Source organism: Petaurus breviceps, unplaced genomic scaffold (genome assembly GCF_028583685.1).
Source record: "Petaurus breviceps papuanus isolate PSGF00001 unplaced genomic scaffold, PetGlider_PUasm1.0 90702, whole genome shotgun sequence".
In the NCBI taxonomy this organism is placed as follows: Eukaryota; Metazoa; Chordata; class Mammalia; order Diprotodontia; family Petauridae; genus Petaurus; species Petaurus breviceps.
Genome location: NW_027187317.1, coordinates 2,687,520 through 2,702,312, shown reverse-complemented (window position 1 = coordinate 2,702,312; position 14,793 = coordinate 2,687,520). Strand labels below are relative to the sequence as shown.

General features: G+C 41.0%; 1 protein-coding gene across 2 annotated transcripts in view; it reads right to left on the bottom strand.

Annotated features, from left to right (window-relative positions):
* The window catches only part of SLC30A10 (solute carrier family 30 member 10), a 51,119-nt gene that overhangs the window by 12,715 nt on the left and 23,611 nt on the right, over positions 1 to 14,793 (bottom strand). Inside the window, exons 1-2 of one of the 2 annotated variants that reach the window (XM_069066014.1) lie at positions 5,625 to 6,510; positions 4,959 to 5,039 (exon numbers count right to left, since the gene is read on the bottom strand). In XM_069066014.1, coding sequence (XP_068922115.1) covers positions 4,959 to 5,039; positions 5,625 to 6,249 — 706 coding nt within the window. In that variant the 5' untranslated portion in view covers positions 6,250 to 6,510. Of the gene's footprint in view, positions 1 to 4,958; positions 5,040 to 5,624; positions 6,511 to 14,793 lie in introns of those variants that run through there. The other variant, XM_069066015.1, reaches the window with a different exon arrangement.

Below are 14,793 nucleotides of genomic sequence, written 5' to 3'. Positions count from 1 at the left end.
CCTCTTATCCTGCCTGACCCTATAAATCAAATAACAGAATAGTACAATACAAAAGTGCTGTATCTGGAGTCAAAGGACCTGGGTTCAAATCCCAGTTCTGCTACATGCTACCTGTGTGATATTTAGTAAGTTATTTAACCTCTCTGGCCCTGTTTTCTCATTTGTAAATTGAGAGGTTTGAAGAAAGTAGATTTAGACAGTCTCTTCCAGCTCTAAAAGTATGATCCTATGAACCATGACATAAGGCCCTGTCACAAATCTTGGGATTTCAATTTCCCTGTAGAATCAAGTTAGAGAAGAAGATGGAATCTGAGATGTGGAATTTGTTCCAACACAATCTCTGATTTCAATTAGAATAAGGATTGTGGAGACAGGAGTGAAAATGGAGAAGAAACAGCTTTTTATAAACAGGATGCTCTGTGAGACACTTCCCCAGTTCTGGGGTCACAATGTTGTCTTTTTAAACAGCTGCTTACATGATGAAAACTTAACAATGCTGCAGACTGTGTGTAGTGTAGGAAAAGGCTGGAGCGGGGAGAGAGAGAGTAGGTACCTCAGGGTACTATCCCACAGCCTATAGTAAACTCATGGAAATAACATTAGATTGGGTTCTGGTTCTAGCTCTGCCACTCAACTAACTGTTTGACCTTTGGAAAATCACTTAACCTCTTTAGGCCTCAGTTTCCTCCACTGGAAAATTAGGGGGCTGAAGTAAATCATCTCTAAGGCTCCTTTTGAATCTAATGATTCCATGTGCTTCTAGGCTCATGGCCGCTCACAGCAATGGTATTGATGAGCTACAACAGTAGCTGTGGTCTTTAATTCAATGTGTGCACTATGCAGGTCACTGACTAGACAGGAAAAAGTCTTGCATGGCTCAATCCTACTGACAAGTCATCATAGGTACTTCCACATCCGTATTTTCAAGTAATGACTTAATTGAATTTTTGGCTAAATATATTCTCAAGATCACTTGTTTCCCTATTTTTCTTGTTGTTTACCATCTTCATTCAATTCAACAGACATTGATTAAAGACTTACTGGGTCTTGAAAGTACCAGGAAGGAGCACAATGGGTAGAACGTTGGATTTCAAGTCAGGAAGACCAGTTTGAATACTGCCTCAGACTCTTACTGGCAGTGTGACCCTAGGCAAGTCACTTAAACTGTCTCAATTTTCTCAGCTATATAATGGGGATATATTAATAGCACTTACCATCCAGGGTTGTTATAATGATATACAAATGATATAAAATGCATAAAGTGTTTTGTAATCTTTAAAACATTATATAAATGCTAACTATTATTATGTACAAAAGAACTGTGTCAGTTGATAGGCAGTCAATAAACATTAAGTGCTTATTATGTGACAAGCACTGTGCTAAGTGCTGGGAATATGCAAGACATGACCCCTGCCCTCAAGGAGCTCAGCTTCTAATGAGAGAAACAACATGAAAGGAACTGTGTATATAAAAGACATGCATGGGGCAAAGGGAAGGCAATTTCAGAGGTGGGGAGAGCTTGGAAAGGCCACCTGCAGATAGTGGGATTTGAGATGAGTCTTGGAGCCAAGGAAGTCAGTAGATGGAGGTTAAGAGGGAGAGAGTTGCATGTATGGAGGATATTAAGTGAAAATGCCTGGAGTCAGGAGATGGTGGAACAGAAAGCCAGCAAACCAGTGATAGGTTCGTTGGTTGTGAGTCATCTAGACCCATGATTTCATTGATACAGGGAACTGCCACTGAGAAAACTCCCTCATCCAGTGTTGATCTGCAACTGTTTTGCATCTTGAAGTCTTAGTGTTGCTTGGGGTATTTAGAGGTTAAATGACTTGCTCAGAGACACAGTGTCAGTGGTGGGATTTGAGCTCAATCCTATCTGACTCTGAGGCCAGCTCCATATCCACTATACCAATATTACTTCTTTTGTTTTGGGGGGGGGGGTTGTTTGTTTTTTGCTTTTTGGAGGGCAATTGGGGTTAAGTGATTTGCCCAAGGTCACACAGCTAGTTTTTGTGTTAAGTGTCTGAGGCCAGATTTGAACTCAGGTCCTCCTGACTCCAGGATTGGTGCTCTATTCACTGCGCCACCTAGCCACGCCCCCCCCCCATATTACTTCTTACTAGGAATTTGTTGTTCAGTCATCTTCATTCATGTTTGACTCTTCATCACCATGTTTGGGGTTTTCTTAGCAAAGAAAATGAAGTGGTTTGCCATTTTCTCTTCCAGCTCGTTTTACAGATGAGGAAACTGAGGTAAACAGGGTTAATTATTTGACTAGGGGTCACACAGTTACTAAGTGTCTGAGGCCAGACTTGAACTCAGGAAGATGAGGCCCAGCACTCTATCCACTGTGTAACCTAGCTGCCCTTACTAGGAATACAAAAATAAAAATGTAACCTTGCCACTCCTCAAGTTTCTTGTATCCTACCGGAATTTTGTCAAATGCACCATTATCACCTTCATGCTCCTCTCCTGTAACTTTAGGGATTATAATAGACCTTCTACTGATTTTCTGGGTTTTATGATATGAATAAAATGAAGTCACTGAAGGAAAATAACTAAAAATATTTAAGTATTGTATTCCTAGACTCTACTTAAAGATACTTAAATAAATGCAAAACTAGGGGCAGCTAGGTGGTGCAGTGAATAGAGAGCACCAGCCCTGGAATCAGGAGGGCGTGAGTTCAAATCCAGCCTTAGACACTTAACACAAAAACTAGCTGTGTGACCTTGGGCAAGTCACTTAACCCTAATTACCCTACCTTCCCCCCCTCTAAAAAAAAAGACAAAACAAATAAATATAAATCTAAACTGATCTAGTTTTTAAAGATGAATTGGAGAGTGGAGAATTTACATTACAAGATTCATCAGAGGACTCCTACTAATAGTGAATTCCCTAACACACCAAAAATGTGATTTAAAAAAAAATCTTGTATACAGTTACATTTATATGTTGTATGACTCCAGCATTTAGATAAAATGAGATAATATTTGTAAAGCATTTACTGGCACATGGTAAGCATTTAATGCTTATTCCTTTCCCTTCCCTTTCCAGTAGCATGCAAGCTCCATAAGGATAAAGATTATCTTTCTTGTCTTTATATACCCAAGACCTAGAACCTTACACATAGCCTTACTATGTAAGCCTACACTTAAATAATTGTTGGATAGGGTAAAATAATTATGGAAATTATGAATGCTACTGATTGTATGCATTATGAGGAAAGAGTTGGGGGAGGGTTTCCCTTCACATAGTAACTCATTAAGATTTTACTCCAGTGCTTTCCAAACCATCTGAAGTTTTGTCTTTTCTGAGGTGAGGTCTCCCTCCTATCTTGTACAGGCTGGAAGTGCTAATCAGCACAGAAACTTTGACCTCATCCATTTCTAATTGGGTCTGCTCCACCACTCCCTAGGCAGTCTTGTGCTCCTCCTCCTCAAAAAAAAAAATTCTGGGGGCTTACCATATCAGTACTGTACTTAGTGTGGGAACCTGATCATGCTAGAACTCAGAGCTCATATGATCCACCAGCCTCAGCCACCCCAGTAGAATGGACTGAATGTATGCACCACCATGTCCAGCCTAAAGTTTAATCATTGCTAGGTTTCCCAAAGTCAAGGATAGATTTTTGTGTCTTTTGGGACTCAGTTAGAAGCAAGCTCTAATGCTGCTAAAGGTAGGCTCTAGGCAAAATTGTACCCACATGAGAAGTACCCTAGAACAGAGATGCTAAACTTTTGGGGGAGCATCATTTTTGGCAGTCTCATGAAGCCTACTGATCTGTTCTTAGAAAGATGCTTTTAAATTAAAGAACTACAAAAGGAAAGCAATTATATTGAAATAAAGTTGTCAAGATTTTTTTCCTTTCAAAATATTAAGTTCATGGACCCCAGGTTTAAAACCCCTGACTAGAATAATCTTGACTCTAGGGTAATGAGTTCAGAGGGGAGAACATATTAAGATGGTGAAAACATCAAACCATCCTCCCTCATCTTTCACTGGGACCTACAGGGTTGGACTTGAAAGAGATTTCATGGGAAGAGAATTTGGATTCCAATGCCCCAGGCATCTGACCCATACTCTAGAAAACCCTGTCTTGGCAACTTCCCTGTGTGGGAGATCTGTCTCAGTCATTCCAAAAGATGAACCTAAAGCTGGCCATTTGATGAAAATATTAGCCTGCAAAACATCACAGATTTAGAGGTAGAATAAACCTAAACGTTATCTAGTCCAACCTCTCCTCCCCCACCCCCCCACCCCCCCACCCCCACATACACCCCTTAGGGATGAGGAATCAGAGACACAGAATGGTTGGGTGGCTTGCACAAGATCCACTCAGGTAGTAACAGTCAAGATGAGAACCCAGGTCCTCTGACTCTAAATTCAGTAGTCTTTCCATTAAACCACAATGCTTCTATGATTCTACCAAAAATAAACTATAGGAAAGGATTAGGGAAAATTGGGAGGGAACAAAAAAATAAGAAGAGTAATAATAGATAGCAAATATGTTCCTCTATGGGAGATCATCAGTATCACTCTAAAATGGAACCAGTATAAGTCATTAACAACCAGTCTCACCCTCTAGAAATGCAAAGAGTAAGTAAGAAACTAAGGACTGGCTTTGTGAATACAATTAATACTTTCACACAAACTCCCTTCCTGAAAACCAAATGGAAATGAAGAACAATGGTGTGAATAGACATCGCTAAAAAAAAAAAAAAAAGACTCTTTGGGGCTGGGTTGTTGTTTTTTCTTCCATAAGGACCTTAAGATAACATACTTCTGGAGCCCATAGGTGCTTCAGTGAATAGAGCAAAGGCCCTGGAGTGAGGAGGACCTGAGTTCAAATCCAGCTTCAGACACTTACTAGCCCTGTGACCTAGGGCAAGTCACTTAACCCCAATTGCCCTGCCTTCCCCCCTCCAAAAAGTTAAAAAAAAAAAAAAAGATAACGTACCTCTGATATTCAGGGCTTCAGACTTTTTCTCTTTTTTCCTGGTGGACTCTTGAGGTTCATTCTGGGTGTTCACGGAATCACCTGCATTCAAAGAAGAAACCTTGTGTTGTGTATAATTCTACAAACAAAAAGAACCAAGGGACTCAAAAACAATTTAAAAACCCTTATCAGATTAGCAGGGTCCCCTTTATCCTCCATACACAGATACACACATGTACACACAAAAAGCCTCCCTCCACTACAAACAGAACAGTACTTTTGGCCTTGAAATAAACCTTGTGATCAGCAGTGGACTTTGGTCACTCTTCCACTCAAGTTAAACCCAATTCAAAGGAAAATTGGCCATAAAAGAGCCCCCCTCCTCTCCTGACCCCAAGACCTATGGAAGTAGGGGAGAAAAGATTATTCTTAGAAAATAAATGAAAATAAAGTAGAATGCTATTGTCTCAAATTTTGACTCTGTGTGTGTGTGTGTGTGAGACAGAGACAGAGAATAAAAGAAATAACAAAAATGTGAAATAAAGCAAGACTGAGCTGAGGGCAGTAAAATGATAAGACCCAAGAAATGAATGGGGGTCCAGTAGAAAGGGGAATAAGAAAAAGGGAAGGGCTGAATGGAAAGAAGAAAGAAAGGTAAAATATCCAAAGGATGCAACTGAAAGGCACCTGCTTCGCTGGGCTGCAAAGCCGAGGCTTTCTCCTCCTTCCGAGGGCTGGAGGCGACCCTGAGAGTTAGGGTCGAATCCGAACCCGGTACCACAGTGGGTGGTACAGACGGTGGCTGCTGCTGCGCGCTGACTGAGTCCAGAGGTGGCGAGAGATCTCTTTTGCTGCTACTCAGACGTCGCCGGCGGCGGCCACAGCAAGTGAAGCAGGAGGAACAATCCTGGAAGATTAGCAAGCCAACCACGTTGACCGCCAGCCCCAGGGCGCCTACTATGAGCACTAGCCTCGGATCATCGATGCGCTCTGGCCGGGCCAGGCGCAGGATGGCCTCCACGAAGATGGTGAAGCATAGGGCGGTGAGGAAGACAGCGTTGCTCAGTGCCCCCACCACCTCCGCTCGCTTGTACCCGTAAGTGGCCCGGGCGTCTCGCGTATGGCGGCGAGCGATGAACCCGGTGCTTATGCCCACGCATAGCGAGATCAGGTCGGACAGCATGTTGAAAGAGTCGGAGATCAGGGCGATGGAATTGCCCAGGTAGCCAGACACCAGCTCGGCCACGAAGAAGCCGGTGGTGAGCACGAGCATGAAGATCAACCTGCAGGTCTTGCCTGAGTAGCGCCCCATCTTCCTGAAGCCCTGGGGCGGGAAGGATGAGCGCTGACCTTCTAGCAGCGGCTGGGTTCAGTCGTGTTCACCATGCCTGCCCACCGCGGCTGGGGATTCCCTGCAGCGCACAACGCAGCGCCGCCTTTTGGAGAGGGGCGCACCGAGTGTGCACCGCCCGGGGTGCGGAGTGAGGTTCGCAGGAGGGCCTCTGCAACAAGTGTGACCGCAGGCCGACCTTGGCTGACTCCGAAACAGCCTGGGATATCCGGCTCTTGGGCTTTCAGCAGCCTGTCCTGCCCTTTGGCTTTTTTATATGGCAGAGAGAAGAGCGCCCCTAGCCTCAACCCGCAGAGTTTAAGGAGGGGCAGCAGCGGCTGCTGCAATCAGAACACCTCCTCCCACTACCCTTTAGCCCTCTTTACGTGACAGCAATGAGGAAAGTGAAGCTCAGAGTGGTAATGCATAATTATACCTGGCCCATGATCCGAATACATCCAGTTAGAGACAGGATATGTACCCCGGTCTCCAGACCCCAAAACTTTACTCTTTCTATCGCATGACTGTGCCTCTTAAGCCATGACAGAAAGAAAAGAAAAAAGAGAAAGAAAGGAAAAGAGGGAGGGAAGAGAGAGACAGAGACAGAGAGATTGATGTATTTTTTTCCAATGCATCAGAAAGAAAAAACATAAGCAAGGCCAAAAGAAAACAGACAAGCAGTATAGCTCTGAAAGTTATATACTGAATTTATTATGTACTTAAAAGGAAAAGCAAACTGTATGTAATAGATGTTAATAGATTCGTGTACAATCCTCTTTTATGTTCTACTTTGTACACAGAAATGCTCATTTTACTTGGTAAAGTTTAAAATTAAAAATTTTTGAAGCTCTATCCCTAGCACAATGACAAATTAACTATACTTCACTTTATGTCCAAAATTTATCTCAAATAAAGCATCTTCCACTAACATCAGATTTTGTCCTCCATACATGTAAGAGTTAATGAGCTTCCTCCTGAGGTTTTTCATCACCAAGATCATTAAATGGAGACTGGATGGCTATATGTAGGAATTACTGTAAGGGAGAGTTAGACTGAATGATTCCTGAAGTTCTTTCTAGGTCTGAGATTCTATGATTAAATGAAATAAAAATATCTTAGAAACTATTAATGGGCTTGGAAAGAACATAAACTGTATGTGTACAAAACTGTCATTAAACAACAGATGACCACCAAGTGTATTGAAGAGAAGGATTACATCAGAAAACTGCATCCTCCCTACTTCCCACCTTCTATTTGTTCAACTCCTACACCAAACTCACAAATATTTAGTATAAAAGACAGGATGCTGTTTGTAACTTACTTGATACCAACTGACATTCATCCTTGCTAATTAGACTTTTGTGACCCTATGCACTAAAAGCACAAGGTCCGCAGACCCAGATCACGTGAACAATGCTTAGTCACTCACCCTGGGTACAGATAGCAAAAATTGTGTCATAGAGTAAGAGGTGAGATCACAGGAAAGCCATTTGTCAAGGAAAAATGCATCTCCAGATTTCTTAGGTGCCTTTAAGCTAGAGTTGTACAATATAGTTTCCTCCTAGAAGAGAGATAAGACTTCTGCATCTTTGATGCTCATTTAACTTTTTTTAACAATCAATAATAAATAGAGCTTAACAAGTAGTCCAGGATCTTCTTAGAAGCCTAAGTGTGAGTGAGGGAGAATGCTGAAGGGGCAAAATTAGTTTGTAATTTGCCTAGAGTTCACAAATATTTTAGTGTGGTTTCGTTGATTTAATTAAATCTTATCAATAAGACTAGTTATCATTAAGTGATCATTCATTTGTATAAGTATGGCTGAGGAAAAGGTTTATATTACAGAAGTTTAGACCTGCATCTCCAACTATGGGCCACACATTGGCACTTGGATGCCCCATGGGCACTTCTAAATCATTATGACCCAAACTGAGATTATTATCTTTCCCTCTAAACATTCTTTGCAATTGGCTATATCTATCAGTAGCACAACCATTCAAGCCATCTTCCATGTTCAAAATCTTGGGGTTATCTTTGACTTTTCCTGTACCATCATTTCTCAGATCTAATCAGCTATCACATCCTATCAATCCTACCTCAGCAATCTCTCACAATCTGTCTATTTCAACTGCTACCACTCTAGCATAGGACTTGTATTGTCATATCCCCCTAATAACCTATAAATTGTGTGAAGACAGAGACTATCAGTGTCTGGTTTAATAGGTAGTTGGTGTTTGTGTATTTGAACTGAATTAAAATTTTTTTCTCTACTTAGAGAAAAACTGATTTTAAAAGCTTAGATTTTTGAAATAAGTAAACTAGGGTGGAAGAAGTGGATAATTTTTTTTTACTTTAACAAAGAAATGACCAAATCTTATCAAACAATTTTCATAATGTGTTAGATGAACCTTGTTCAAGCCCTGTTCTTCTCTAACCTAGGTTTTATAGTAGCTTCCTAATGGCCCTCCATGCCTCAAATCTCTGTCCTTTTTAATCCATCCTTCACATAGCTGCCAAAATAATCTTTTTAAGGAACAAGTCTGACAGTAGCATTTGCCCTCCAGATATCATCCCCCTGCTCAAAACCTTCCATGTCTCCATGTTTCCTCTAGAAAAAAGTAATACCAACTACTTTGTATACAAGGCTCTCCACAATCTGGCTCCAAGTTACCATTCCTATTTAACATTATTTCCCTTCAAACTCTACATTCCAACTAAACTCAGTGACTAATTGTTACAGAACCTAACATAGTTGGTGTGTAATCCCAACTGATCTCTGCCTTTCAAAATTCTTCTCTTTCTCAATTCAGGTGATAACTCCTCTATATTCTGCTCTTATTCTCACAACTGAAAATGGTTTTTCCTCCTCCAATTCTACTTGTCTGTACCTTTCCTTTTCCCTCCTCTTTTCTTCAGAGCTTTCATTATATTTATTGATGTAAATGTGTGATAGGAATGTAAATTTTTAAGATCTTCCCTGCCCCTAGGTTAAGCGCACCTGGAGCCAGTGGTGGTTGGCTTGTTTTTCAGGAATGCCCATAACTTGGTGCTTTGTGATTGGGCAGTGGGTCAAGAGGGTTGTTACATTCTCTGACCCAGGAGAAGGCTATACAATCCCTGATGTGAGACTTTGTTTTGGGGCTCACTTTGAGAAGTGTTGTGTGATTTGACCAGATGAGATTCTGGGCAGCCTTTGAGAGCCCCCGCCCCTCCCCCTTTGAAAAACCCAGATGTTGATTCTTCCCTCTCTGGTAACTGTGATTTGGTATGGATGTAATGGTTGGACTGTTGGAGGCCTGTCTGCTTGAAATGTTTCTGTCTGTATACTCTGAAGTTCGGAGTGCTGACCTTTTTCCCCTGAACGAGGGAAATGATATGTTTGATTGATTAAAGCAAGATTGTTAACCTATTTTTAGTTGCTTTCCTTTAGAAAAGCAGATCTAAGAACCTGTGTTGGCAGCCACCCCTGGGGATGCTGGGGTGCCTGCTGCTACAATATGCTGTTTCCTCTCAGTAAAATCTAAATTATCTGAAGGAAGGGACCATCATATTTAATCTTTGTGTTCCCAGCACATGCATAGTATCTTACAAGTCAAATCAAGTCAACAAGCATTCATTAAGTGCTTATTGCTGGAGATAGAAAGAAAGGTGAGGGGCGGGGAACGTGTCTCTATCATAAAGGAACTTAGATTCTAATGGAGGAGACAGTATGTAAAAAATTAGGTACATACAAGATATATACAAAGTAGTTGAAAGGCACTCTGAGAAGGGAAGTCATTAGCGGTTACGGAGATTGGGACAGGTTTTCTGGAAAAGGTAGGTTTTGAAGTGGGTCTGGAAGGGAGTTAGAAAAAATAAGAGGCAAAGGTAAGAGGGCAGAATATTCCAGGAATGAGGGACAGTTTATATTAGAGGGATAGGGACAGGAGATAGAGTGTCATGTTCAAGGAAATAAAAGAAGGTCAATGTTGTTGAAACAGAACATGTGGAGGAGGTTTAAGTAATAAGAAACTTGGAAAGGAAGGAATCAGGTTATGAAGACTAAAGTAGTCTTTATTTGATCCTGAAGGTAATGGGGAACCATTGAAGCTTACTGAGCAGGAGAGTAACTTTAGAAAAATCACCTTGCCAGCTAAGTGGAAAATGAATCAGAATTAGGAGAGACTTAATAGGAAGACTAGTTAAAAGGCTGTTGAAATAGCACAGGCAAAAAGGTGATAAGTGCCTGTATTAGGGTAATGATTGTGTGAGTTGAAAAAAGCTGTGAAGAGATTGGCTATTTCTGGTGAGTTTATAAAGAATTGGGGATGACCCTGAGGTTATGAGCCTGGGTGACAGGGAGGACAATTATAAGAGAGTTGGTCAGGCCTGACTCTTCATGACCCTATTTCCTGGTGCATTTCCTTGTCCAGCTCATTCTACAGAAAAGGAAACTGAGGCAAAGTTAAGTGACTTGCCCAGGGTCTCATAGTAAATGGCTGAGGCCCAATTTGAACTCAGGAAGATGAGTCTTCTTGATTCCAAGCCTAGTACTCTATCCACTGTGCCCCCTAGCTGCCTAATATAGGCTACTGCAAATGAGAAGCATCCTGGTGTAATAGAGGGAGTTCTGGACATGAAGACCTTAATTCAAATCCTACCTCAAACGCTTACCAGTTGGGCATTGCTGTACAAGTTACTTGACTTCTCTAGGCCTCAATTTCCTCATCTGTAAAATAAGGGGATTGGAATCGATGACCTCTAAGGGCTTTTGTAGGTCTAAATCTGTGATCTTAAGCTCCCTTGAAATGCATGATCCAATAAGAACAGAATAAAATATACCTGGAATTCTCAAGCAACTCAATAGAAAATGTCATAAATTTTTGCTAAGAGGATGGAGGGGATGGAATGTTTGTTTTTAGGTATAAGAAGGTGTCATTATTCAAGAGGACTTGGTTATTGTGGTTGCAGTCCCACCCTATACAAGCCACCATGGTCCTATTACAAAAATACAATGGAGCCAGTGCCTTCACCTGGCAAGGTGCATAGTGGAAGGAGGATGGTGATAATTATTAGCATGCATTTCTAGAGAGCTTCAGTTTGCAAAGTATGTCCCTCAAAACTCCATGAGGAAGATAGAGTTAATATTATTATTCCCAGTTTACAGATGAAGAACCAGAGGATTATACACATACACATGCACACGCACATGCATGTGTGCATGTGTGCAGATAGATACACATACTTACACATATGCATATATTTTAAATAACTTTCCCAAGGCTATACAAGTAATAAGTGGCAAAGTTGGGTCTCAAACCCGAGGCCTCTGATTCTAGTCTACTATGCCAAGGTGCCTTAGAAAGAGAAAGGACAAAGAGGGGTTAATAAAATGGTTGAGAGGAAAGAACTGGTGGGGAAAGAGAAGGATGGAGACTAAAGTAGATACTGCCCTACAACATTCTTCATCCTCACTTGTTGAAATGAGTTGATGTATATAATATATTATGTAATCTTTAAAATGATGTTAAATGGAGTTATAAACATCCCCATAGGCACATAGATTTCAAGTTATAAGGGGCCGTCACCATTATAATTTGGGGATTGGTTCCCCATAGGAGCTGAAGAGAAGAGTCCACCTTACCAAAGTCAGCTTTTGAAATATTTCCAGTTCACAAAGAAGCCACACAAGAAAAATAATCTCCCTTTTGACAGTAGTGTTCCCAAAAATAATAACACTGATTCCAACAGAAATAGCCCTCATTTACACAGAATCTTCCCTGGGAGATCAAAGTCCTTTACATCCCCTTGCTTTCTATCTTCATAGCATCCCAGCAAAGCATAATGAAAGGATTAGCCAAGAAATGAGTAGATGAGGACACATACGGACAGGGACAGGGAATGTGATTCTACACCTCCCAGACGAAGAAACTCTCTCTACCATTGCAAGTTGGCACCTTTCTACAACTTAACTCTCAAAATGCTGTTTAGAGCATTGAGAGCATTAGCCCAGTCATAGAGCCAGTTAAGGAGGAGGGGGGAAGGTATAAGTATAGATTCAGTTAATACTTTCTCTCACCTAATAGCAGCTCCAGAATGACTTTCCTGCCAAGTGTACAGAGTAAATACAGTTTCCATAATGTTACTTAACTTCTGATCATCTATTCTGTGTGGTATTCCCTACCAGAAGCCAAAGAGTAGTATAGGATCTTCATTTTTAAATCGTCTTTAGTGTGCCTCTCCTGTCAGTACAGATGATCATGGACTCATTGGTCTTAATGCCAATAAAATACTTTAATAATCAGGAATCAACCATAGAACTTTGAAAAAATTATCTCTATACTTATAATCTAAGTATGTTTTGTCTATGTAACAATAGAAGGGATCCCAATTTGGATTATAGCTAACATTCCTATAAGCCCCTTGCAGGTTTACAAAGTACTGCACATATATTGATTCATTGGATCCCCACAAAACCCTGTCAGATTAAGTAATGTGTTTTTATTCCCTTTTCATATATGAAGGAACTGAGGCCAGGGATGTTAACTGACTAGGTTTTTATGACATCGTTCTCTCCTGACTCTCCTACCTATCTGATCACTTCTTAGTCTCTTTTGCTGGTTCTTCATCTAGGTCACACCTGTTCACCATAGCTGTCCCCCAAGTCATTGTCCTCAGCCCTCTTCTCTTCTCTCTTTATACTATTTGACATGTTGATCTCATTGAGCATGGATTCAGTTATCATCCCCACACTAATGTAGCAGCAACCACACTGGCATACCCAGGATGGCTTCTAACACAGGTTTTTAGATTTGCTTTACTAGGAAAGATAGTTGTTTAAAGGGTCAACAATCTTTTTTAATCATATTCACTAGTTCAGGGTCAACAATCTTTTTTAATCATATTCACTAGTTCAGGGGAAAAGTCAGCACCCTGAGCTTCAGAGAAAATATAAGCCGAGAAATAAAGACCAACAGACAGGGCTTTGATTGCCTGAATCAACTATACACTTTACATAGATCCCTGGATCAAGAGAGCCTTTAGATATGAGCAGTCAGGGAGCTCTGAACAAAGGCCACCCAGAATCTCGACCAGGGAATCATACGATCCTTCTCATAAGAGAGCCCCCAAAGCAACTCAGAGTATATAAACATTTCTCAGAGCTAGAAGGCATCACAACCCTCATGACTCAGTACCTGACTAGAAATTAGCAAAAGGTGTGAAAGCCTTCCTACAAACAAGCTTCCCTTAATGGGCTCGGTGTGAGGCCTATTAATAGGTGGGAAGATCTGAAATCCATTAACATTACAGTTGATGATTGTAAGACTTATTTATCCAGTCCTACCTTCTCTCATAACTTCCAGGTTCTTGTTATTGGCCTTTACACAGGATTTATATTTAAATGCAAGTTTATTCTTATTTCCTGTGGAAAAGGAGTGAGAATAGGGAATATGCTATAGTGAAGAGAGCAATGGACTCTATAATATTAAGAGTAAAACTCAGAAGAGCACCAAATTTCACACTTGGAAAGGACTTCAACAAGGTGGTTATCCAGTCCCACCCCCAAAGCTGAAAAAGAACATGCACCAGGGCATAGCCTGCAAGTGGTCAACTGGTCTATGCTTAACAAGGCTTCCTCCACATCTCCCAAGGTAGCCCTTTCAAGCTCTTGTACTGCTCCACTTTCTAGGAAATTTTATATAACAGAAACATAAAGCTTCCTGCCTGTCATTTCTACCCATTCCTCTTAGTTCCGTGCTATAGATGAACAAAACAAGCTTAATCCCTTTTATACATGACAGTTCTTCAAATTCGTGTATGTATCCCCTACCCCCTCTTCCCCAAGCTAAATATCTCTAGCTCTTCAGCCAAACCTCATATGGCACGGTCTCAAGACCCTTTACCATCTTTTCTAATATTGACTACTGTTAAGTTGCTTGGTCAGGCCTGACTCTTCATGACCCTATTTGGAGTTTTCCTGGTGAAGATACTGGAGTGGTTTGACATTTCCTTGTCCAGCTCATTCTACAGAAAAGGAAACTGAGGCAAAGTTAAGTGATTTGCCCAGGGTCTCATAGTAAATGGCTGAGGCCCAATTTGAACTCAGGAAGATGTCTTCTTGATTCCAAGCCTAGTACTCTATCCACTGTGCCACCTAGCTGCCTAATATAGGCTCCACATTAGCTTATTTTTGATATTGGATAAATTACTTAATCTCTGTTTTTTAATTTTCCTCTTTTGTGAAAAATAAAAATAAAAATTTCTGCTTACTTGCTATAGCCGGTGGTTGCGGGGAGCAAACAAGATCATGGTTGATCTTTACTCTTTGAAAGATGAAAAATGCTATACTTACAAAAATGTCACAGATTGCCTTTGCTTCTAACAATGCTACCGAGCCAGATTTAGGATGGCACCTGGAGGGATAGCATTGTGTGTTTAGAATGGGCAGTAATGAGAGTGGATCACCAAGGTCTATGCCTGCTGTGAGTTCTGGAGAATTGGACTCTCCTCCTTATCCACACATAGAAGGTTGGCCTAAGAAGCATGAAA